Below are 26,201 nucleotides of genomic sequence, written 5' to 3' on the forward strand. Positions count from 1 at the left end.
AATTAATTTTTTCTATTCATTTGAATGCTAGAACTAAGTTTTACTTTCTTGTAGAATCAATTATGAAGCAATTTTTAAGATCTTAGAACAAAAAATTAATGAAAATAAAGTGAAATAAAAGACTCAATTTCAAACCACCAGGACACACATACTGAATGATTTCCAGTTGACTCTGGATACTATTGGCTTGGCTCCGAGCACTGCTAGCTTTCTCGGTAAGTCCTGCTATTTCAACTTCATGTTCACTTATTAACTGCTCAATCCTATAAAAAGAATGTGCTAATTGTTATTCAATACAGATTTTCCCAACAATGAATTTATTCCAAAAATTAATAATTTCAACCCTCTCAACTTTAGTATTTTGTTTTAGCTTTAAATACGCTATTCTTTTTATGACAAGAATATAAGTTAGATCCAGAATCCTTTATTCAAATCCTTTGGGGGCCAGTTCAGTTAGAGAATTCAGAATTTAAAAAAAAATTTTTACAATTGTAATAAATAACAGTGTACTAAATACAAATTGACACTCCCAGAGAGATCTAGGGAAGTTTTCTAGAAGACAGACATATTACTAATGCAATAATAGGTTTTTAAGTATTCACACTGAATCATAAAGACTATACAGAGCTTTATATTAGCTCAGACCAGGTTTTGTCAACAAATGAGTGACAAAGATTATCACCTTGACCAAACTTTAGTCAGCCTCCTCTTGGCAGTCCACGCCCCTACCCGTGTTAGTAAGAAGCCTAGGCTTAGTAAAAATTTTGCTAAGTCAGTTTAGTGAGAATCCCCCAACACTTAATGCCTTCTCTTCTAGTAATTTTCCATCCGCTAACCTCCTCACCCTGCTTCTTGGCTATGAATCCCATTGTCCTTATACTGGGAGTTAAGTCTGACTAGTTTCTAATGCAAACTCCTATTACAATAGCAATAGCCTCGAATAAAGTCTTCCCCCCTTTCTAAGTGTCAGAATAATTTTTTCTTATCATGAGCCTGCCAGAAACCTATGAAAAAAATTCTGTTTTAAAGCTTTTTAGATTTTGGAATTGTTAATGAGAGACTGTAGACTTATGATACAGGTTCACTATGGTTTTCTATATCTCAGTCAGAAACCTACCTATCTTGATGTTGTTGAAGAAGTAGTTCCATTTTATTCTGTGATTCAGATTTCAGTGCTTCAAGCTGATCCTCTACCTGGTTATAAAAAAAAGAGACATTGATTTAGGAACTGGTAAATCTAAAGCTTGGAAAATTTACAGATTTCCTAACTAAAGGAATGCTTTAGAAAGATGCAAATACTAAAACTGGATACATTCTGTTGCTGTATTTTATTAAATCTTTCACTTTAGCTAAACTCTCATGAAACTATACAAGTAAGTGAAGTTAGTTCCCTTTATTAAAAGAGAGCACTGTGGAAGTAACTTCTGTTATTTTAGAGATCAAGAATGAGATACTGGCTTACTTTAAAGAATTTAAAAAATTATACGCCTCACACTATTGTCTTCATGAATTTTAATATAAAATTGACGTAGTGTTCTCACCACTTACTGGAAATATCCTCCCTTTAAGAAAAGAAATCTCTGTGTCTAATTCTCTTAGGATTTTACTAATAGCTGGGCCCATGCTGCGGAAGTGGATGGTAGACATGCTGTCGTGTTCGTATATTTTCTTGCCTGAGGCTTCTTCAAAGTCAACTAGGATTGCTCGGATTTCTTGAAGCACTCCCTCATGACTAAGCATCATCTTTCTTAGCTGCTCTATCTGTGTGTTGCTGTCTTTCAGCATATCCTCCTTAAGGCATTTGGCAGCTTCAAGTTCATGAACGGTATTTTGAAGCTGATTTCTTAAATCCTCCTGGGACTGACTCTCCCTTCGTCTACGAAATAAATGAAAGAGAAGAAATAATATTGATAAAACTCAAATTCACACAAGTGGTTTCAAACTACAAAGAGTAAAACTTTAAGATAATTTCAGGTAACGAAACCCAACCTGATGTCAGCCACAGCATCTCTCTCCATCTGCATCTCTTGAAGTTTTGTTTGCAAATCAATGACTGACTGTCTTAGGTAAAACTTCTGTTTCTCATGCAATTCATTGCTCTGAAAAAAAATGTCCTGCAAATTAGTCTTCATTAGAGGGACATATTTTCTCATAGCTAATAATTTCCCAAAATCTATATATCAGTGATTTATTGTTGTGTGTACCCCTTCCCCTTTTACCACCGTTTCATGCCTAATTAATTATTTCTCACCTAGATTTCTGTAATACTTTAGTCTCACTGTCTCAGCCTTGCCCCCTTTCAATTCACTCTCTACTTTACAACCGAAACACTGTGTCTAGAACAAATCTGACTTCTGGCTCATGACAGAGATAGGAACAAGCTCCACTCCTGAGAACAGGAGAACTGGCTGAAATTCTATATATAGAAAAGTCACCCCCTACCTCCAACTGACTTAAAATACTTGGCAGCTGACAACCGCCATTCAACAATCCAGGTGTTCTACTGCAAAAAAACTCACCAAGATCTCTAAAATCAGGCACTGAGAGATCTCCCAGCATAACAGCTGATGCTCTACCTAATTACTCTAAAGTAAAAGCATCAAGTTCTGCCCAGACATAGAGAGACTGCCATCAGTTTTTTTTTTGTTTCTGTTTTTGTTTTACTGTTCATGCTAGAGTATGAACAAAAAGCCAAAACCCACTGAACACTTGAAGGAAGATCACAAAATAAAAAAGAGATCAAGATAAACAAATGAGCAAATACCAAGAAGAAAACATTTAAAGAAACGAAGGTAGACATTGCAGCAATGGAAGAATACTTCCAAAAACCTGCATTGCGGAGAAATCTGAGAGACATTTTAGCTATAAAGTAAGAGCAGGACACCATGCCAAAGAACTGATCAGAGGAGAAAAAAGAGCTCCTGGAAATTAAAAATATGGTTGCAAACTAAAAAGTTACAAAAGAAATACTGAAAGTCAAAAAATGCCCCACAATAGCAGAAAAAAATAGACACAAATTTTGAAAGAAAAGGTAAGAGATTTAGAGGTTCAACCTAGGAGATAATATCTGACTAACAGGGGCTTCAGAAAAAGAGAGCTGAGAAACAGAGGGAGAGAAACTATCAAAGGAAAAAAAAAAAACTGAATTCCTCAAAGCTGAAAGGCACAAATCTGCAGACCAAAAGGGTCTGCTGAGTCCCTGGCACAGTGAATGAAAAAACAAAAATCCACACCTAAGCACATTGTAGTGGAATTTGAGAGAGGAAGAGAAGACCCACAAATGACAAATGCTGGAGAGGCTGTGGAGAAAATGGAACCCTCCTACACTGCTGGTGGGAATGCAGTTTGGTGCAGCCACTGTGGAAAACAGTATGGAGATTCCTCAAAAGACTAGGAATAGACTTACCATATGACCCAAGAATCCTGCTCCTGGGCATATATCCAGAAGGAACCCTACTACAGGATGACACTTGCACCCCAATGTTCATAGCAGCACTATTTACAATAGCCAAGACATGGAAACAGCCTAAATGTCCATCAACAGATGACTGGATAACGAAGATGTGGTATATTTACACAATGGAATACTATTCAGCCATAAAAACCGACAACATAACGCCATTTGCAGCAACATGGATGTTCCTGGAGAATGTCATTCTAAGTGAAGTAAGCCAGAAAGAGAAAGAAAAATGCCATATGAGAATGCTCATATATATGTGGAATCTAAAAAAAAAAAACACATAAATACAAAACAGAAACAGACTCATAGACATAGAATATAAACTTGTGGTTGCCAAGGGGGAGGAGGGTGGGAAGGGACAGACTGGGAGTTTGAAATCTGTAGATAGTGACAGGCATATGTAGAATAGATAAACGAGATTATACTGTACAGCACAGGGAAATATACATAAGATCTTGTGGTAGATCACAGCAAAAAAAAATGTGACAATGAATATATGTATGTTCATTATAACTGAAATATTGTGCTCTACACTGGAAATTGATACAACATTGTAAACTGACTATAACTCAATAAAAAAAAAAAGTTAAAAAAAAAGAAGACCCTAAAGTTTCCAAAGATGAACCTCAAGTGAAAAAACATCACCTACAAAGGAATAAGAATCAGACAGACATCTGCCCATCAGCAGCAATGCTGGATGCAAGGGCACACAATACTTTCAAAGGGCTGAGAGAAAATGACTTTCAACTTTACCCAGCTTAAGTCATTCTCAGAATGAAAAAATTCATGAAATGTATGTACCATATACTCTTTCTTAGGAAGTTTCTAAAGATGTGTTTTGACTAAATGAAGAAATAAACCAAGAAAGAGAAAGAGAAAAAACAGTGAATCCTGGAAATTATGAATCCAATCAGGAAATTAGTGATAGGAGTTTCAAGAAAATAGTTATACAACAGACCTAAGAAGAAACTCATCTAGACTAAAGAACAGAAAACTCCTAGTGTCCTGGGTCAAAGGAGTGTTTGACAGAAAACCTATACGATAATTTTTTAAATGAGAATATGAAAAAGGTAAATAGTATAAGGAAAAAGAAAGGCAATTAGGAACCACAGGAAAAACAAAAACTACACAAGAAAGGAAATGTAACAGGACACTACCTGATTCTGCAGCTGACAATGTTTAGATAGTCACTGTAAGGGAGGTCCCTTACCTTCTTCTCCAGTAGTGCAAGTGAATGACTAGAGTAGTCTGAACCTTGGACAGTAACAGTGGAAATGAAAGCAGATTTAAGAAATATATATGAGGTATGTTGGTCAAATCTGGTAGTAAAGTGGATATCAGGTTAAATGAAGAGGTATCAAGGATGAATCAGGTTTTTACCTTGTGCATATAGCTAGAAGAAAGGTTTGGGGGAAAGATCATGTATGGATTTGGAAATGTTGAGAAACATTTCACGTAGAACTGTCATGTAGGAACATATAGATATACTAACTTGTGTGGAGATCAGTTAAAATGTTTGACTTAAAATACAAAGCAAACATTCACTGGCATGAAAGTGGCAACAGAAGCCATGGGAAACACTATGTCTGTCACAGAGGGTTTTGCTGGAATAAGAAACTGGAAAAGAATGAGCAAGAGGAAAATCAAGAGAGGTGTTTCCAAGACACCTAAGAGAAAAGAGAGTTTCAAGAGAAAAACAATTGTCATGTGTATCTAATGTTGTTGAAAAGTCAAGTAAGATGAGGAATGTAGAGCATCGACTGGATTTAGCATCATTGCTTAACCCTACTGTAGCACCAATGTCCTACTACTATCATTTTCTGTTTTAAGTATCTCAGCCATAAGACTGTAGGTGGGTACATAAAAAGGACGACACCTTTTCCACCTTTATATATCCATGCTGATATAACAGCTGTTAATAGGAGGTTTGTGCTAAACATTACAAGTACCCAAAAAGCCCTGACATTTACTGGTTTAACAAATTTATTGGGAGCCAATCAAGTGTCACACACACTGCTAGAGGATAAACATGAAAAATTAATTAAGACACTGTTTCTTCTCTCATTGCTACCTCTGTGTTTCATCTAGCTATCTATCTATGTATCATCTGTCCATCTTTATTAGTGTACTTATCATAAAGTATTGTCAATATTTGTTTATATGCCAGCTCCCTTTCAAGACTAGGAACTCCTTGTTAGTCCTATCTTACTCGTCTTTGTATCCTCTGTACTTAATACAGTGGCACATCACTTTTAGCACTTAATAATAAAGTTGTAGTTTTTTAAGGGCTCACAGTCTCATGAGGCAGGACACTGTATTAATGACTACAATAAAATGTATTAAATACTATAGCAGATGTGCACACAAAGAGTAATAACTGTGTACAGGAGGACAGACCTACTTGTGTCTACAAGGAAGGCTTCAGAGAAGGAAATGCTTGAGCAGAGTCTTGATGGATCGTAAGTTGCCAGGCAGACAGGAAGAGAAGAGGAAAGAACCTGGGCAAAGGCATGAAGGTCTAGGACAGTGCAGTACATCCAGGGAAGAGCAAGTAGCTTGACATTGCTGGGATGGAGGGTACACACAGGGAACAGGCAGCAGAAGAGGCTAAAATGCACAGGGAGAAATCAGATCACAAAGGCTTCTGTATGAGATAAGTTTGACTTCTAGGCTATAATATATGTCATTAGTTATAATATTTTGAGCTATTCAAGTTTCATTAAGATTATAGCATGAGCACAGCAAAAGAAACATTAACAACATGAAAAGACAATCTATGAAGTGGGGAAAAATAGTATCTGCACATCACACATCTGATAAGGGGTTAATATCCAAAATATATAAAGAACTCATTCAAATCAATCACAGAAAAAGAATCCAATTATAAATGGGCAAAGGACCTGAATAGAGATTTTTCCAAAGAAGATATACAAATGACCAACAGGTACACGAAAAGATGCTCAATATCACTAATCATTAGGGAAATGCGTATCAACACCACAGTGAGATGTCACCTCACACCTTTTAGAATGGCCATCACCAAAAAGACAAGCAACAACAAATGCTGGCAAGGATGTAGAGAAAAGGGAATCCTTGTGCACTGTTGATGGGATTGTAAATTGGTACAGCCACTGTGGAAAACAGTATGGAGGATCCTCAAAAAACCAAAAACAGAACTCCCATATGATGCAGCAATACCACTTCTGGGAATATATTCAAAGGAAAGAAAAACACTATGTTGAAGAGCTATCTGGACCCCCATGTTCCTAGCAGCATTATTTATAATTGCCAAGACATGGCGACAACCTGTGTCCACTGACAGATGAATGGATAAAGAAGTTGTGATGTGTGTGTGCTTATATATATATATATGAATATTATTCAGCCATAAAAAGGAGGAGATCCTGATATTTGTGACCACATGGATGGACACTGAGGGCATTATGCTAAGTGAAATAAGTCAGACAGAGGAACACAAATACCAAATGATCTTGCTTATATGTACAATCAAAAAAAACAAAACAAAAACTCATAGAAAAAAAGATCAGATTTGTAGTTTCCAGAGAAGGGTGTTGGGGAGAAGGGGAACTGGATGAAAGTGGTCAAAAGGTACAAACCTCCAGTTATAAGATACCTAAGTACTGGGGATGTCACGCATAACATAAAGACTACAGTTAACACCATTGTACAGCACATACAAAAACTGTTAAGAGATTAAATCCTGCGTGCTCATGACAAAGAAAATAATATTTTCTGTTTCTTTTTTTAAAATCTATATGAGATGATAGATGTTAACTAAATTTACTGCAGTAGTCATCTCATGGTATATGTAAGTCAAATTATTATGCTGTACACCTTAAAATTCCACAGTGCTATATGTTGATTTTATCTCAATAAAACTGGAAAAAATATACAATTAGGTCAAGAAATTATGACTAGTTATTAACAAAAAATAAATAGCCATGTAGACTTTTCATCAGCCCAATTTTTAATACTGAAATAGAACACATAGGCCAAATTAACCAGTTTAATCAATAAGTCCATTATTAAGTTTTTCTTCCAGAAAGTTTAGGCTCTGTTCCAAATCACTGTGTCTCACTGTCTTCCCAAAACAGCATCAGGTACTGGAGGAAAAGAATGCAACTCACCTCATTTAGTCTTCTCTGCAAATCTTTGACTTGATGTGAATATTCTTCCAAAACACGTTCAATGTGCTCCTTTCCAGGGTAAGGAATGGCTTTTCTGTGAGAATCAAGTTCCACTTCATATTTAGGGAAAAAAGGAATCTGTGTCAAAGTTCCAGTTGAAGACGTGTTTTCAATTACTGTTCCATGAATAGAGGACACAAAAAATGGACTCGAAGAACCTAAATATTAAAGAATTAATTAATTAATTAACAATAATAAGATAATTTTGGGGGAAACATCATCCCGGGTGATTCCTTTACTGAACCCTGAAAGAGCTCGAGGTCTCATGGGGTAACAGACCAGGGAAAATCTCTCAGAGAGCAGAGCACAAGGCAAAGAGGAGGAGCAGGTCAGGAAGGAGGAAGGATTTTTTTCACCTGATAGTGACCAAGGGACACTTGAGGGAAATGAGCCTTGAAGCATCTCTGATAAGACTAAGCTAGTCTGGGAGGCAGGAGAAGAGGAAGGGAGCACCATCCTTGTTGGCCGGGAGTCTTGAGGCGCCATGGCACATTCTGGGTGAAAGGAAAGTCGTGGCCAGATATGAGAATTAAAACATAGGACAAATCATGAAGGGCCTTTGGTCACGCCAAGCAAGGAGTCTGGATTTCATCTTGAAAGCTCTAGGGAATCATTAAAGGACTTGGAAGTAGAGGGTAACCTAACTAGACTCTCTGGCTTCCGTGTGGAGAGTGGCTGGATGGGGACAGAATGAGGTAGAGAACCCAAGTAGAAGGCGGCTTTCCACAGTGCAGGCAAGACACAGCAAGGCTCTGCCCTAAAGCAGAGGCAGTGGTGACAGAAACAAGGGCATGGATGTAAGAGGTACGATAAGTAAGTAAGAGAGAAGGAGACGTCAAAGACTTCTCTTCAGTTTGGGGTTTCAGCAACATCCAAGTAATGATGTTGATTTGCAAATACTGTACATGGACTTGGCATGTGGGAGAGTGTTTTGCTTTAGAGCTCAGGATTTGTGAATCATCCTCATGTGAGATGTGAGTGCTTGTGAACCCCTGGAGCCAGTGGGATCACCTAGGGTCGACGAACAGAGTGAAGAGACAAGAGCAAGAAGAGCGCTCTGAGGAAATACTGATATTTAAACGGAAGACAGAGGGAGTAAAACCTAGTAAGATTTTCAGAAGACGCATGAAGATTTTAGAGTATTATACTCAAGAACCACCCCTGGCTTGGACTGAGGGACAAAGGCAGTGTGAGATGGAACGAGGCTTTTCCACAAGCAGGCTGAGAAAAGCCACTCAGCTGAAAACATATGCTACCTTTCATGCAAAAGGAAGGAGCACTCCAAGTCAGACCCAAGCGTCCAGTAGATAGAGCCAAGAACCGCGGAGAACTACTCCCAGGCCTGAGTCCTAACCAGGCAATGGTCACCTCGTGCCCAGCTGGCTTTCAGAACTGCGACAGACACATGTGCTTATGTTTACTGCTTTTCAAATAGGAGTGTGGGTAGTGGTTATCTTATGCCTGGCTCCCACTGGATGTTGGGTGTCTCAAGCCTTCAGATAAAGAGGACCTCTACTCAAGGAGCTATATTTAAAGGACTACAATTGAGGAGTTTCATCCATACTTGAATCTAACTTAGATTCAGTGATTCTGGCCTTTGAGTGAAAGCTACAGTGGGATCAGACTGTTCGGGGACTTTTTAGGAGAGTGAATGTATTTGGCATGTGAGAGAAATGTAAATAATTTGTGACCAGAAAGAAAACTGTAGTGGTTTTAAAATACGTCCACAAATTCTTTGATACTCCCTCCTTTAATAGGCGGAGGTTAATTTCCCTTCTATTTGTAAGAAAGGAGAAACAAGAGTGTCTATGTATGTGTATGTGTATGTGTGGCATTTGCTTAATCTTGCAAAAAGGAAACAACGTAAGAATAAGACAGAATCTCACTAAAGCAGCTATCTATGGGGTATAGGGATGGGTGGAAACAGAATGGAAGAGATAGAGATGGTAGGAAGACTACTGAACATACCTTTTTATAAAGCTTTCACCTTTCAGCCAGATACATGTTATACACGTTCAAAAAATAAAATGAACTTGAATACTAACAGGAACAAATAAACCTAGGTGCACAGTAAGCTGATAACATAACCTCACAGAGAAAACAGTTCCTTCTAGTAACTTTAGAACACAGCACCTAACTATATGTGAACTTAGGAGATAAGCTGTTAATGAAGTATTGTTATAATTCTGAAATGATTTTGTTATGTACTGTAGAAAAAAAAATGAGTAAATACTCTGAAGGTTTTTGAAACTTGAGTTCTCACAGTAAGGGAGATTACAGATATGGAATGGGGAAAGATGAGGAAGAACCCTATGGTACTGAATTTGAATTTGAACTTACAATAAAAAAATCTAATTCCAAGCTATAGAAACTGACCGCTCCTAGACACAATGACACGTCAGTAGCAATATGCACATGACATCTTGGTGTCTGAACACTGCTTTCTACTAAAAGAAACCAGGGCTCCTTAGCGAATGGCTGATCCTAGGTCTGGTGGAACAGACAAAGTACAATGTGATTCTGGAACATTTTGATGCACCAGGAAGCAATGAAGTGGGTCATGTTTTAAGACAACACAGAAGCTGGCCTAAAGGGGCTGGCCAAATTTGATACAATTGAGCATCAAAAACAACAGTGACAGCAATGCATTCCAACACTTTGAATCGAAAACAATCTATGGATCTATAGTGATAATAATGAAAAAAAAAGGTTTTATTTCCTGAAAAATATAAGCTGGTAACTATTCCTAAAATTAGAAAATCATCAATGTAATAATTGATTCAGGTGAGGATGTTTAATTGATGCTAAAACCATTGGATGAAAGGTTATTTAGTACTAGGATATTCACAAGGTCTCAAAGGGCCTCCTATAGGTGACTTATTAATTATAAAGGGGAATTATAACTTTAAATTAGTGAGATCTGGCATTATGCGCTCCCTGAAGTATGATGTAGAAGCATACAATGTCACCTATATAAAACTCTTGCCAAATGAGTTTAATCTGAATCTAAACATGAGAAACAGTCAGAAAAATCTAGAATGTGGGACATTCTATAATACAACTGGTCTGGACTCTTAATTAAAAGAAAATGTTGGTCAAGGGGAATGAGCTCACTGGACTTAGCAAAAAAGAGAAAATCTAGTCACTGCAGCCAGAGTGATTTCATTGGAACACTAGGTTCAAAAGTCCTATGGCAGTAGTTCACAGAGTGAATGGATGGTGAGGATGTGAAGACAGTGAACGCAGACTTGTCTTGCAGAAGGCACAGCTATGAAGGAAGAAGAAATAAGGAAGCACAGGTTGAGGAGAAGGTTTTATTTTTTGTTGTTTTGATGTGGTATATTTCCTTGTTAGTATTTTTAGACTGGGAGTGACTTAGCATGTTTACTTTGATGGATAAGTGCAAATGGAAAGGGATGGAAGAAATCAGAGTCAGAGGGGCCCAAGATTCTGCAGAGATTCTGGAGCCAAATCTCTGAGGAGGCTGAGATGGTGAGAGTGGGAGTGGGAATTAAGGCATGGATAGCAAATTAAGAAGGTCCCTCCCCCACCGAACTATGAAGAGGCATGGCTATGAAAAACAGTGACATTTTCTCTGGACATTAGGAAATGACGTTATTTGAGAGTGAGAAAGAAGGTGGGAGGGTAAGGGACTAGAGAATGGTATAATTTTGAAATAAGTATTGTGGGAATTTAGAGAGAGAACTGGCTAAGATCAGGAGAAAGATCTCCTCAGCAGCTTCAAGGGCCCAGTTGGGATGGGAGGCTATGACTCTGAAATGGCAAATTGGTGGAAAATCGACATTTGTGTATTTTCTTCCAGCAGCCCAGTACAAAAATGGAGACGGCAGTCAGCCTGATAAGGACTGGGGTTTTCCTGTAAGAGAGCAAAGAAGAATAAGAGGAAAAAAAGGAGGTGAGGATCCTGGCAAATAACTGGCTGGAACAATGAATGACGCAAAACAAAATGAAGACAGGAGGAGGCTGATAGTTTAAGGGAAAACAATGGGAACCACAGCAGCTGTGCTCCACCTCGGCTGTGAATCAGGGTCATCTGTAGAGCTTAAACACACACGCAGCGGTGCTCCAGTCCCACTCCACAGCACTGACTCAGGATCTTCAGGTGAGGGTCTAAGTCGTCTAACAGTTCAAAAATCTCAGAAAGTGATTCTGACAGGGGACCATGGTTGAGAACCACTATCTTCATGAGGCAGAGAAATCAGTGCTGTAGGAAGAAGGGAGTGAGAGTGCTGGGAGATAGGAGGCTGGAATACACAGGTCCAGCCCTTCTCAGTCATAAGATCCAAGACAGGGAAGCGAGTAGCTCAAGTACAGGTCAAAACGATTAGAACTAAAAAGGCCTGGAAGCTGCGAGTCTACGTCTGAGACAGTCATCCACGAGGACAACGACATTACGCGACGTGATGTGTCTGAGGACGGAGCCACAGCCCATGTGCTAAGGGCCAGCACCCCTGATGGAGATGAGGGATCCAGTGCAGGTGGGGAGGTGAGTGAGGGGAACCAGCAGGCTAAGGGGCACAGCTGGGTGGGGGTGGCGATGGCATGAGCAACCTAAGAAGCAGAAGCTTTTACAAAATAAGGGTGCTAAAAGAAAGGTTTTTAAGGCCAACCAGTGAAACAGCGGAACTGTAACTGAGAAAACAGACTTACAACAGACCCGTAAATTCTAGGTGCATTCTTTTAGATGACAGTGACAAGACAAGGAAAGCAGCCAGGGCTGTCAGGTCATCTGCCTGACTGCCAGAAAACCCATTCTCTGTCCCGTCTCTGTCCTGCTGTGTGTTGTAGAGAACTGCTTTTCCCAGGCCCCTGCCCAGACGTTTCTTGGTGGATTAGCAGAGGGAGGTGTTGGGAAAGAAGAGGAGGCAGGAGGTGGGGAGAAGCTAAGGGACTGCTCCTCCCTCTGGCCTCAGATGGGCTTCGGGCAGTGAATGTGGCTTCAGCTACCGCAGGCGGCCGTCCCGTGGTTCCAGCTCCGGCTTCTAGGCTGTAGAGCAGTTCCTGTTCTCAGGGCCCTGCTAGCCCAAAGGCCGGGGCAGCTCCCTGCAGCGGCTCACCTCTGGGTTGTGTCATTCTCCATGAGGCTTCTCAGCTCTTTCAACACCTGTGTTGTCAGTTCCCTGTGTGAAATGCCACTTACTTACTCTACCTGTTTGTTTTCCTGCCTGCTATCTTCTGATTGAAATAATTTTCTTTAGAGTTGAGGGGGGCCTGAACTAGGACAGTAATCACGGGAATGAGAAAGAAAATGCATTCAAGAGATTTCTGACAACAGAGGGAGCAGGACCTGGTACCTGACTGGAGGAGGGCAGGGGTGCAGTAAGGGAAAAGAAGCCAAATGATGCAGAGTGCAGGCTTAGAGCAGACCGAGGAAGAGGAGACATGTAGGTAAACACAGAACATGCTTCAGTGCCTCAATATGAAAGAATCCTCAAACCAGAAAAGTAATATAAACATATGCTAAAAACAGATATGCTATTTTTAAAGGACTAAAAAACTTCTTCCTCAAAAAGCAGAATTATAAATCATCTGGTAAACATTCATGACTGAGGTCTGTGCCCTGCAGTTAAAACCAAAACATACTGAAAAAAATAGCAGTTTGTATGAATATTATGAAGACTGCTTAGTTCTAATTTTTCCCCATTTAGTTTTTTTTTGTATTTTTTTCTTTTTTTAATTGAGTTATAGTCAATTTACAATATTGTGCCAAATTCCAGTGTAGAGCACAATTTTTCAGTTATACATGAACATACATATATATTCATTGTCGCATTTTTTCGCTGTGAGTTACCACAAGATCTTGTATGTATTTCTGTGTGCTATACAGTGTAATCTTGATTATCTATTCTACATATGCCTGTCAGTATCTACAAATTTCGAACTCCCAGTCTGTCCCCATTTAGTTTTATAAAAAACACGTACCTGCATTGGATGTAATGCCACTACCTGATAAAAGATCTTCATTATTTGATTCACAAGGTTTTTGTTCCATATTAAGTATCTGCTACGTCTTCTTAGAGATCTTGAAGTATGAATGCTTCCCTACTTAGTTCTTTTAGTTCTTATCTATAAAGACAGGGATGCAATCTTTAATAAGGTATTATGAAAAAAGTTCACAGAGGAGGAAATGACTTTGTTCATATTTGAAATTTAGTAATAATTTTTCAACAGGAAAATATTTACACAGAAAAATTTTATTATCTAAAATTAACAAGTGAACAGAATCTTACTGTAAAATTTGCTTATTTTAATGGACAAGTAGCTTACTGAAGACAACCTGAAAATCAAAAACTAACGCTTTAACGCTTTAATTATTATGAGTATCAACACTCTGATTTGGGGAAGACATTTTCTCTTCTTATGTCTGTCTCTCTCATAAAGTTGTATTGTCAAATAATAGAAGAAAACATTTCTCAGTAAAAATCCACAAATTAGGGGGGAAATCACAAATCAGCAAACTGGAAATCATTAATAAAAGTTTAAAAACTACTTTGCTATCACGTAGTGCTCAGAATTTTAGATTAAGCCAAGAGAGGACTTCTGGTTTGGAGAATATGTGTGATGACCTGGTTTCAAATCTCCCCCCTCATCCTCTGAAAAAAACATAAAATCAACAAGAAGAACAAATACATAAAACCACATGGGCTCCAAGCCTTCGGCATTCCCAGAAGACAGAGAATACCACAACCTTCAAATCACCTGTCAGCAGAGGGGAATTTTTTCCAGAAGTGCTCCCACACTCTACCTACCAGCACCACAGGCCTGTGGGTATGGATGACGGGAGAGGAGAGGTTGAAAAGACTACAAGGAGCAGAGGGCTGAGAGGAAGCACAAAGTCACCTCCAGAAAGTGAACAAGAAAAGCCAGGACACCAAACACAGGTTGGAACTTGACAGTCCAAAGCCACGGCTGTGCTGAAAGGGCTTGAGAGTGCCAGCCTCAGAGAAGAGTGTTGGGGGAGAATCAGATATGGAGAGAAGAGGTGGTCTCCCCTGAGGACATGGCAGTAAAGGCAAGAAGGAAATGAGAAGGGAAAAGTCAGGAACCAGCAGAAACAAAAAGAAGCAAGATAGGCCGACAGTCCTCCTACCTCTCCCACCCAGCATCACCATCATCCATACAAGAGGAAGCGCAGAAGATGGCTCTGTCAGACGAGGAGTCCTGTCCACGAAAGAAATAGGAATAGATAAGTGTAGACCATAGACCACATCCATACAAAACTACCGCAAAATGTCAGGAAACGTGATAAAATCTTTTCTGCTCATGAGAAGTCCCTCCCAACCCCTCCCCACCAACCAACATGAAGTCAAAGAAAACTGTAACACACACTCCAAACTTTACCAAATATTCCCAAACAAGCACTTGGGGATAAAGTAAAGTCACCCTTGAATCAGAATTATAAAACCTAAAAACAGAAATGGACGAGAAACAAAACAAGCAAACAAAATGAGAGTTGATTAAATGAAAGAAAGAGGAAAAAAAAGACAAAATTATATCAGAAATGAAGACCAAATTACAAAGTACAAGGGAGGATAGACATGATGTAAACTTAACAAAGACACTGAAGAAAGTCAGGAAAACAACCAAGAAGATGAAAACTGAGATACAGAAGAAAAAAGGGTGAGAGAGCAAGTGAATGAGATGGAAACAGGCAAAGGAGGTTGGTGTCCCTGAAGAAAAAAAATCAAAGCAATGAAACAGAACTATTGTTTAAAACTATAAACCAAGGACGTTTCCTAAAATAAAGCAAAGACTCAAATCTACACATTTTTCATACTAGGGAAAAATCAACCAAGAATGATCAACTCTGAAATACATCCTAATAAAACAATATTAAGACTTTAAAGATTATGAAAAAATTCTCAGGGTCTTCAGGCAAAAAAAGATGAAATAATTTACAAAGGCAAGAAGATTAGAATGGTATCAAATTATTCAAAAACAATATACAAAGCAGGACAACAGTAAAACAGTGCTTTCAAGAAATATAAGGAAAGAGAGTACAATTAAGGACATTATGTCCAGCCAACACCTCCTTCAAAAGATTCAAAGCCACAGAAAAGCAGTTTTGAATGTGCCAGAACATGGTACACAGGTGCCCCTCCAGGGAACCTACTAGGGGGTGAAGCTTCCTCCAACCAGTAGATGAGCAGCAAATGTGGCAAGGTGGTAACAACTGGTGAAAATCTCTGGTTTTTCCGTAGGTTTTAAATTTTTCAAAGCAAAATTTGGAAAACAGGTAAGGATGAGTGAGTATTTTTTTTAAATGATGACTGGGAAAACTTTGAAAAAAGACTGATGATGATCATTTAAATATTCAGCTGCAGAGCTGAGACTAAAACATGGGTGGGGCAATGGCACTGAAGAATAACATATCAATATTATATATGTGACAAAGGAGAGCAGAAGTAACTAAAGATGGGAAGAGAGAACAAAAGGGAAGGTAGAAGACCGCTGGTTGTAAAGAACGCCATTTAAATTTGACAAAAAGCAAAAGGGGTTTCTTACTTTCTTAAGAAAAAGGGTTTATAAGTGCAGCATAGACAGCATTAAGGCAAACGTAACTACTAGAAAAAGTAAAGAAGAAATACTAAATAGACATAGTAAATATAACACATGCAGTAATTACACCATAAGATAATAATGTAATAATAATGTGACAGAATTTAGGCAGTCATATCAATAAACCCAAAGGGACTTAACTCGCCTATTCAAAGAAAAGGATTTTCAAATTGGCTCTTGAAAAAATTCAACTCTGCTGTACACAGAGGACACTAAAAGGCAATGATTCAAAAAGATTACAAATAAAGTGATGGGCAAACATCTGCCAGGCAAATGAAAACAATAAGAAAGCACCGGTTAAAATCCTGACATCATGCTATACACCTGAAACCAACATTGCAAATCAACTACACTTCAATAAAATTTTTTTTAAAAAATCCCGACACCAAACCAAGTAGTCTTCAAGCTAAAGGGTATTAAATAAGACAAAGGGCACTGAAAGTTAAAAGCCACAATCCACAATAAAGATACACTACTTCTGACCCTATGTACCATTTAACACAACAACCACTTAGATGTAGTAAGAACTGGAAACACAGTAAAAATGAGACTTTAACAGGCCATTCAGTAAGTCAAGTGGCCAAAAAATTAAATAAGGATATAAAAGATTTAAATGAAATAATCACTAAAGTAGACTTTTTAGATATATATTGAACACTACACTTGGGTAACAGAGAATATACCTTCCTCTCAATTGCACATGGAATATTCATAAAAACCAATCATATTCTAGGGCACAAATAAAAGATCAGTAGGTTCCATAAAGTAGAAATGTTACAAACACCCTCTTCTAGTCACAATGTAATAAAACTAGAAATTAAAACTCAAAAGCAAAAAGCTCTCTTCACTTGGAAATTAAAGGGCCTTCAATTAAATAACCCTTGTGTAATAAGAGAAATAAAAATATAAATTTTTAAATCTCTGAAAAATAATGACAAGGAAAACACCATATATCAGAATCTGAGATACATTAAAGCAAAGCAAAGAGGAAAATTTCTAACCTCAGGTATTTAAACACCTATTTCTATTTTAAAAGAAGAATGAAAATAAGTGAATGATTTTTAACACAAAAAGGTAGGAGAAAAGAGTATAACAAAAGAAAGCACATGGTTTTCTTCTTAATGAAGAAAACAGAAAAACAACACATCAAATTAATGAATCAGAATCCTGATTCTTTAAAAAACTAGATATAGGCAAGGATCATCAAAACGATGGAAAAAAGATCACATATAACATACTGCTTATCATTTTTACATTAATTCACAATGTAAGCACAGTGTTAAATTTTTTTAAAAAAAACTGTGCGCTAAAAAGTTTTTTTGGAATAGAATTCCTTTTTATTTCACTCACAGTTTTTCTCTTTAGATTACTGAGGTGCCATCTGTCAAAACTACAATTAGATAAATTCTACCTTAATATGTTTCGTGCTATCATTTTTAGGAAATAAGCAGTAGGTAGGGAGACATTCCATAAAGAATTATAACAAATGGAATGTTACTCAAGACCGCTAGGCAACTTAAACGTTCTAAATAGAAGAAACTGCTGTTTGGAACAAAAAAACTCTCATTTAAACAAGTTTTATCATGAATGTTTGCTAAGTAACTTAAACACTAAAATAATGCATTTGGGGATTCTTCAGGGTGATGAAAGACACTAAGAAGATGTAAATTACTAAACAATGTTATTACCATAAATTACAGAAAGATCAAAAGCATGAAGGAATGAACAGGACAGGCAGAATCGTAGTCCAGCGCTGGGGGACCACACACTAACGCCCTCTGCTTGATACCAGAGTCGTATCAGGAAGAAAACGGAACCTACAAGCAAGGTAAGCTGAGTGGGAACTAGAAGTTGGAGAAGAGAAAAGAGAAGAAAGGAAAAGGTCTGACTTTGGAATATTCCATATTAAAACCATGTTTTACTTTGGCGTAAGATAATGACGATAAACTCATTAATTCAGTATCCAATGACTGGTGGTAGGCCATTGAAGAGCTGCAGTCTTCAGAGGGAAATCTTTTTCTTGGAAAATTAACAGTTTAAAGAAGACAGCATAGGCTTATTAAACAAGAGTTTAAAACCACCATTTATCCGTAAAGAGGCTTAGCACCTCTATTTGCCAATGCTGCCATTCCTTTATGTACCTTAGGGTAATGAAGCTTTTCTTTAGAAGTATTTGCAATCTAGATTTTTCACTATTTTAGACTGAATATATGGTCATATCTTTCTGTGTTTCTCTACTTTCATTACACCGTAAGAACTGAAACATTATTCCTATTCTCAAGCATAAAACTTACTAAATTACTAAGGATTCCTGGAAAAAGGAAGGTCTTTTTGCCTCAGTAAGTTGAAAAACTGTGAAAATGCTGCACTTTTTGATTTGGGGATCATAACATGAACTTACATGTGTTTGATTTAAATCTCTGAGTGAAGTACACAGATGAGATCTTGGCCTCTTCTAGTATGCCCAAGATTATTAAGAACAATTCTGCCTGATCTAACATTATGGACAGGTTCACACTGAAAGGAGCCTTAAATTTCTGACAGGTACTAGCTAAGGTAAAGATTCTACTCTGGTTATTTAATTGAAATGTTGCAGAAAAGGCTTTAGAAACCACAGACCACAAAAAGAGGACTTTTGGAGGAAAATCATCTGTGGGCTTTACTTTTTGTTACACAGTTCACCTACAGGGCTTAGAAGTATTTCCTGGGTTCTTATCCCTTCTCCTTGGCTTCCAAAAGGCTGTGGTGACGGTGCGCCTGTACTTTCCCTGATGTGAACAGTCCTCACCTTGCCTTCTTTCCTTGTGGCTACTTAAGGTGGACCTCTCCTGTGACTGGGGTAGAACGTGACAATCTCCGTAGTAAGTCGATTTAGAATCTATGCTCTATTTTGATCAGGAAAGATTCCTTTATAATGTGTGTTATACTTAGGTTCCTGGATTCATCAACTAATGACTGAAGCCCCTAGGATGCTGAACCACTCCACATTTCACAGAAGTCTGAGACTAGTGATTTTGTAAAACTGGTTCATACTCTCATAGAACCAGTCTGCAGGTATGTTTTCTTGGAAATTCTCAGGTACCCCAAGATTGATCCAAACACCACATATCTGGGCTGGTACAATCTCAGAAATGCAATGAGGAGTTATTGCTGACCACCCTTTACAACCTGAGTTATTGCTAATTGTTACTATTAACTTCACATCACTCCCGGTATCTGCTTTCTCAATCACATTCCTTCTCTCTAGATGTTGTCATTGACTGTTAGGGTTCAAATCCTAGCTCTGTGATCTACCATCTCTGTGACCTTGAGGACAATATTTAACCTCTGTAAGACTATAAGATGGAGATAGAATATATACCTTAAAAGAGTAAGAGTTAACTGAGATAAGTCACTCAGTCTCCCCATACAGTATTTGCCTCAATCTATAGGTACACAGTGCCACACAATGGGATAGTAAAACATGAAAATAACAATGCTGTCTTTATAATTTAAGTAGTGTATACCAGCTCACTTTCTCATAATAAATAGCTCTGTCTTTTTATTTATCTAGGAAGAAGATGTAAGTTTCATAAAGGTCCACTAACAGCAAAGTAGATTGAAACTGCATTGAGTAAATAAATACAGGGACCATTACAATGCAATATAGAATTACTCTATTTAAGATCATCTTCATCAGTACATAATACCATCTCGAAGGGAGGCAGTACAGAAGCAGCACATCACTCAGAATCAGGGAACCTAATTTTGTTATTGGTTACCTGTGAAAGCAGGGGCAATCTTTTCACATCTCTGAGCCTCAATTTCTATCATTACTAAATGAGATTACAGTTGTGCTTTCCAAACTTTTTTTTCTTTTTTTAAAAAATTTTATTTTATTGAGTTATAGTCAGTTTACAATGTTGTGTCAATTTCCAGGGTAGAGCACAATTTTTCAGTTATACATGAGCATACATATATTTATTGTTGCATTCCAAACTTTTTTTAAGCAGCGGAAGCCTTTCTTTGAATCTTCAAATCCCAGACTGCACACCCTCCTCTCTGCCCTTGAAACACCTTTATAGATTGCAGAAGGCTCCACTGAGCAGAGTTTGAAAAACACAGAGATAAATCCCTCGTAATTTTATCATTTCAGATATTCCAGCCTAGGCATTCATCAAGTTCAAGACTTCAAGCTCTAAAATTAGATACAGATTAGTGTATCAGCTGTATATATTCACAATTGTTAAATATAACCCAAAAGTAAAATAAGAAATACCTTAATATCTGGATATTCTTATTTTCACTTATCCTATTAACACCTGAAAAACATAAAATATTTTAAAATCTGCTTTTTAATATTTAATACTTCATTACCTGAAATTTATTATTTTTAAAAAGTTCAATCAAGTCACAAGTTCATTTTCATCACTTAAGATCTTGACAACACCTAAAACACCACAGCAACAGCAACAAAACTTTAAATCTTTTTTCTTCAGCTTATCTTGCATATGAAAATGTATTTTAATTAATAGCCTATGGCACTTAATCTAGGCTATGTTTGTACATCAGAACATGTTCAATTATATGCTCCCTGCTGGTCCAATGCCAATCTTGTTGGTACAGGTCTCACTGACATTATCAAGATAACGTAGCAAGTAAACCTACAAGCCCCCCATATCTACATTCCCAGATCTGACCTTTCTCCAGGTACAGCTCATACTGACTTAAATAGATCCCTGAATGTCTCTGACCATTTAAACTGTTTTACCCTGCTTAGAGACGCTTTGACCAGAAAACAGATCTTGTGCTTGGTCAGAAAAGTTACTGGGTAGAGGAACTTCCATCTAAATCAGATATAGGTCTATAAATTTTAAGTAATGGAACTAAGATAAACAACTAGGATTTCTGGAATATCTCAGGGGACTCTACATGAGCAGATGCCTCACTAGAAAAATGAATGACAATACAAACATGAAAACATTATGTAATACACCTGAAACTGATATGTTATATATCAATTATATCTCAACTGAAAAAGATAGAATGACAATACTCTATATGTAGAATTAGGACTAATGAGCAGAAGTAAAGGGAGGTAGGTTCTAGCTGAGGGTGGAGATGGACATTCCAAAAACTAGAGCATGTTAAATATATACTTGGTGGACTTCCTTGCGAGCTGTTCAAGCTGAGAGTAGATGAGCATTTGTTTGGATGACAACCACCACTGGCTGGCCTCTCTTGGGCAGAGTGCTGGACTAGAAGATCTGTAAAATCGTCTCCAACCTGGACACTCTGTGATTTTGTATGGAGAACATTCAGCAAATAGATGACCAAAACCACAATGACTTCTCACAAGTGATTTCAGTCACCAGCAAGCCAGACAGGGACAATTCCATCTTCCAGCAAGTTTCATGCTCTTTTGCTAAAAAAAACTGGGGCTCTAGATAAATTTTAATGAGCATCTGTTCTTTAACACTTCTGCGTGTATGTTTACAGTCACCTTAAATTCATCTTACCCTGAATCTGGTCCCTTCACATTCCCACCTAACCTGTTTTCTAGGGTGTGTTCAGAGACGCCATAAACTCAACTTCCCAAGTTAGGCATTTCAGAGTCTTTATTTGTTCTTCATCCATTCACACTCCACACTATGCTGAGTCTATCTCTGTAATATTTTTTAACTAACTCAGTGAAGGAGACTTCAATGCAATCATAAGGAAGGAATCTTTGAATATGCAACTTTGTTAATGTTAGCCCTATTGTATTCTTTCATGCTTTAATGAACTCTTGCTAGACTGCTACAGAATACCTCAAAATGATTCTTCTAGTTTCAGTTTCGTACAATCTTTCTTTAAAATCAGGGCCATTTGCCTTAACTTTGCACAAAGCCGAAGGTTTGAACTAAGACTGGCACTCAAAGCTCTCTACCATGTGTACCCAGCCTCCTAGCTTCATCTCCATTTTCACTCCCTGACACATACTGTGCCCCAGTCCAAGTCTACTTGCTGTGTCCTGAGCATGTCCTGCTCTTTAAGGGCTCTGCTTTTATTTATACCCTTCTTTTCCTTCCTCCTTTCTTCCTAGCAAAAACTTTCGTAGTTTAGTTTTTAGGGATGTGGAGAAAGAGGTTCAATACTAGCTAGCTGGTAGGAATGTACATTGATCCAATCTTTAAAAATTAACATTTTAACAACAAGAGAAAGAAAACTGCCCAATGCCTCTGAGAAATATAATTTAATGTAGGGGGCTATATTTGGAGGAAATGTTCCCCTAACTCTTCCCTCATCAAAAGTAGTTAAGTTTCAATTAAATCATTCATGCATACAAAGCGCTGTGCACAGGGCCTGGCACATAGTAGGCATCTGGTAATCATTAATTATTGCTGTTTACAATGTATTGCTGCTATGAATAGTGCTTCTATAAGTACTAGAGCTGGAGCTATTTAAGATCAAGACCAACCCAGTTTCTACCCTCACAGATCTTATATTCTAACAGAGAAAGAGAGACAATAAAGAAACAAATCAAAAATACAATTCTGGAGAGTGGTCAAGTGCAATGATGAAAAGGAGTTGAGGATACTTAGCTAGGGGAGGTCAGGGAAGGACTTTCTGGGGTGACATGTGAGCTGGATGACAAACAGCACTCAGCCCCGCAGAGGACTGGTGAAGATCCTAAGAGGAAGTACCACGTGCATGGGTCCTGGGATGAGAAGGGCTCAGTGTTCACTGACTGACAGGCAGGAGGCTGGTGAGGCTGCATATAGTCTTGGAAGGATGAGAGGTCTGCTTATGGACAGCCCACTGGGTACTATGTCCTAAGGAACCCCGTGCTTATTGCCAATTCCTTCCCTAAATTATCCTGAAAAGCTGCTGGTGAGGTTGGCAGGAGGTAGAGCTCACAGGACCTTGAAAAGGCCATACTAAAGACTTTGGGATTTATTCTAATTGCAATGGAAAGCCATTGGAGGATGGGAAATACACTGAGTAGAAGCAGGGACCAGCTGTGAGGCCACTGGAGTAGCAGTAGAGGGACTAAAACCTAACTCTAAAGTAGGCCAGAGATCATAAGTGGATTGGGAATGGGGATTGACTACAAATGGGTGCCAGGGATCTTCATGGGATGATGGAAATGTTCTGAAACTAAATTGTGGTGATGATTGCACAATTCAAAATTTACGAAAAATCACTGGATTCTACACTTAACATTGGTGAATTTTACAGTGTGCAAATTATGCTTCAAAAAACAGTTCAAAAAGAAAGCTGATTGGCTAGTCTATATACATTTTTTTGATACTTTGTGGGGTAAGAATCGGGGTGCAAATTAGCTGCCTGGTACCCAGAAGTTAACCAATTAAATCTGAACCCCTGGTTTTTTCCTGCACACTGAAAATTCCAAAGTGTCTTCATTTCAAGATGATGAGAGGCTATTTTGGGCCAGATTTTAACATCCCCTCACATGGAAGCACCTTTGCATGGTCTCTTTTCCCCTGGATTGAGCCTGGAACTCAATCCCCAGGTGTCTGCAACTCTTATTTGATATACACATGGTAGATACTCAATAACATCTTAGCTAAGGACCAAGCTTAAGTCACTTTGTACCTTTATTCTCTTAACTAGAGCAAACACAGTGATGTATTAATAGGAATACAATGAAAGTTTTAAAATTGCTTTAAGTGCTAGACTACCTCTTTCTTTTGCACCTAATTTATTTTCTCTTCTCATCAAACCCTTTGTTCAAATCTCTTCCTTAGGATTTACAGGGCTCAGGAAAATATTTAATGGTCTCTGCTACTATACTTGCCACTGCCCCAGCTAGAGAACTTTAAAATATTCATCAATACAGGATTGATTCTATGTGACTTATAAGCATAACCATATAGTTTCCTACAGTCACCGTAACAAATTACCACAAGCTTAGTGGCTTAAAACCAGAGCTATTTATTCTTTCACATCTCCAGCGCCAGAAATTTAAAGTCAGTGTCACAGGGCTGTGCTCCCTTTAGAAGCTGTAGGATAGAATCCATTCTTGGCCTCTTCCAGCTTCTGGCAGCTGTTGGCATTACTCCAATCTGTCTCTGTGGTCACACTGCCTCCTCCTCTCTGCCTTCCTCTTATAAGGACACTTACGTTTGCATTTAGGTCCCACCCAGATAATCTGCTCATTTAAGATCTTTGACTTAATCCTGTAAGAAAAGACCCTTTTTCCTTATCACATTTACAGGTTTCAGGGATTAGGACCTGGTATTTCGGAGTGGCCCTTATTCAGCCTACTATACCATATAATTTGGGGCCATTTAGCTTGGGAACAGATGGCTCACAGAGGCCCTATTTAATGAATTGTGGATTATTACAGTAAGTGGCCCTAACATAGTAGATAGTCAACACGGAATCCTCTTCGTAAAACACAACAGTAAGGGCTTTGCACATATCAAATAAACTGTCAATTTCTACCCTCTATTTAGCTGTGTAATAATATCTCTATCGCATAAAAACCATTTTACCCATGACACAAATAAAGATAACTGTACAAGATTAAAAGACAATAAACGTGGTACAGAGGTGGGAGGACCAGACCTCTCCCATCACTCCCCTACCCACACCCCACGACTTTACACACAGAGAAACAGTCCCACCCAGCTAATCTCTGAGATAGTGGAAGGCACTGGCACTTTCCTTCCTGAATCAACTGCTGATAAAGCAAGAAGCCGCCTACGAAATCGCCGACTTCACTCTTCTTCCATTTTCCTTTGATTTAAAGTACAAGATGCACGAACAAAACCACCACGGTGGGGACTTGGAACAGAGTTTTGCGGAAGAGGCTGCACTCATCAGAGAACTCCTTGTTTCTGACTGATGCCGATTAACCGTACAGAGCCAGGCTCCTGCAGTCACTTCCAGGGCGGGCTCCAGCTGAACGGGCCCTCGCACAGCATTTACTATCACCTCATCCTGGACGAGCCTGTCCAAGGCTACCCGTCCTCTTTATCTCTCTGTCTTCCCCATCCCTCCTCCCTGGCCGCCAGGAGTAGGAACAGGAGTTAGCAGTACTGTTGGGACAGGATCCCCAGTTATTTCTACCGAAATGGATACTGTGCACAGAGCCCTTTGGTCCCAGAGTTCGGCCACCGTCCCCGAAAACAGCAGTCCGTTCTGGTAAAGACACATTTATTAGGCATCTACCATGTGCAAAACAAACACAAAAGTCTGGAAGGTTCCAGAAATGAAGACGCGCTGCTCCGGGCCCTGCGGAGAACGACCCACCACCCCTCACCCGGTCCCCGGGTCGCGCCCGCCCATGTACCTGCGACCTACGCCTCATCCTAAGAGACCGGCCCCATCCCCGCGGGGGCGCCGGCGGGCGCGGCGGCCGCACCTGCGTCGACCAGGCGGCGGCGGCGGCGGCGGCGGGGGCGGCTCCTCCTCGGTGGCGGCGACGCTGGACGCTGCCCCGCCCACCCCCGCGCCGCTTCCCGCGCGCTCCCGACACTGCCGGCTCCTCGCGAGCCGCACGGGCAACGGTTGGGCACCTCTGTGAGGCCCGGGGAGGGGGAGGGGTGCTGGATACCCCCGGGGCCGCCCCCGACTCCTCCCTCAGACGCGGTCGCCGGGGCAACCGAGCGCCATTTACACCCCCCGCGTCCTCCTCCCCCACCCCAGGAGCCCTAAGGGGACGGCGTGCACGCAGCAGGCACCAAGTCCCGCCAACCCTACCCCGGAAACAACCCTAATTCTGGCCTCTACTTGCTCTCTCTGCCCTCCAAGGCCTCTCTACGGCCTCTTCATCGGTCTCCACGTCCTACTCTTGCCCCACACCCGAACGCCCCGCGCTATTCTTGAAGTTGTTCCTCCAATGATCTTCCCCAGTTCTTACCCATTCCCCAAGAGTCAAGCCCAGTCTTAGCGGTGCCAGTCAGGCCTCTCCCCAACCCCCCTGCCCCGCCTTCTGACGCTGCCTCCATCCCCACCCCACCCTC

General features: G+C 39.4%; 1 protein-coding gene and 1 long non-coding RNA gene across 9 annotated transcripts in view; one reads left to right on the forward strand and one right to left on the reverse strand.

Annotated features, from left to right (window-relative positions):
* The window catches only part of CCDC158 (coiled-coil domain containing 158), a 71,322-nt gene that overhangs the window by 45,019 nt on the left and 102 nt on the right, over positions 1–26,201 (reverse strand). For 6 of the 8 annotated variants that reach the window (XM_031689010.2, XM_031689020.2, XM_072942032.1 and 3 more), the window contains exons 1-8: positions 25,529–25,649; positions 20,507–20,549; positions 13,612–13,755; positions 7,609–7,826; positions 1,990–2,099; positions 1,549–1,876; positions 1,118–1,194; positions 153–263 (exon numbers count right to left, since the gene is read on the reverse strand). In XM_031689010.2, coding sequence (XP_031544870.1) covers positions 153–263; positions 1,118–1,194; positions 1,549–1,876; positions 1,990–2,099; positions 7,609–7,826; positions 13,612–13,681 — 914 coding nt within the window. In that variant the 5' untranslated portion in view covers positions 13,682–13,755; positions 20,507–20,549; positions 25,529–25,649. Of the gene's footprint in view, positions 1–152; positions 264–1,117; positions 1,195–1,548; positions 1,877–1,989; positions 2,100–7,608; positions 7,827–13,611; positions 13,756–17,598; positions 17,687–20,506; positions 20,550–25,528; positions 25,650–26,201 lie in introns of those variants that run through there. The other 2 variants (XM_072942027.1, XM_072942031.1) reach the window with 2 other exon arrangements.
* Positions 17,774–20,093, forward strand: LOC140686866 (uncharacterized). The gene is made up of 3 exons (XR_012060832.1): positions 17,774–18,076; positions 19,180–19,302; positions 19,802–20,093. It is a non-coding gene; the product is annotated as an uncharacterized lncRNA (long non-coding RNA).

Source organism: Vicugna pacos, chromosome 2, assembly GCF_048564905.1.
Source record: "Vicugna pacos chromosome 2, VicPac4, whole genome shotgun sequence".
Taxonomy (NCBI): domain Eukaryota; kingdom Metazoa; phylum Chordata; class Mammalia; order Artiodactyla; family Camelidae; genus Vicugna; species Vicugna pacos.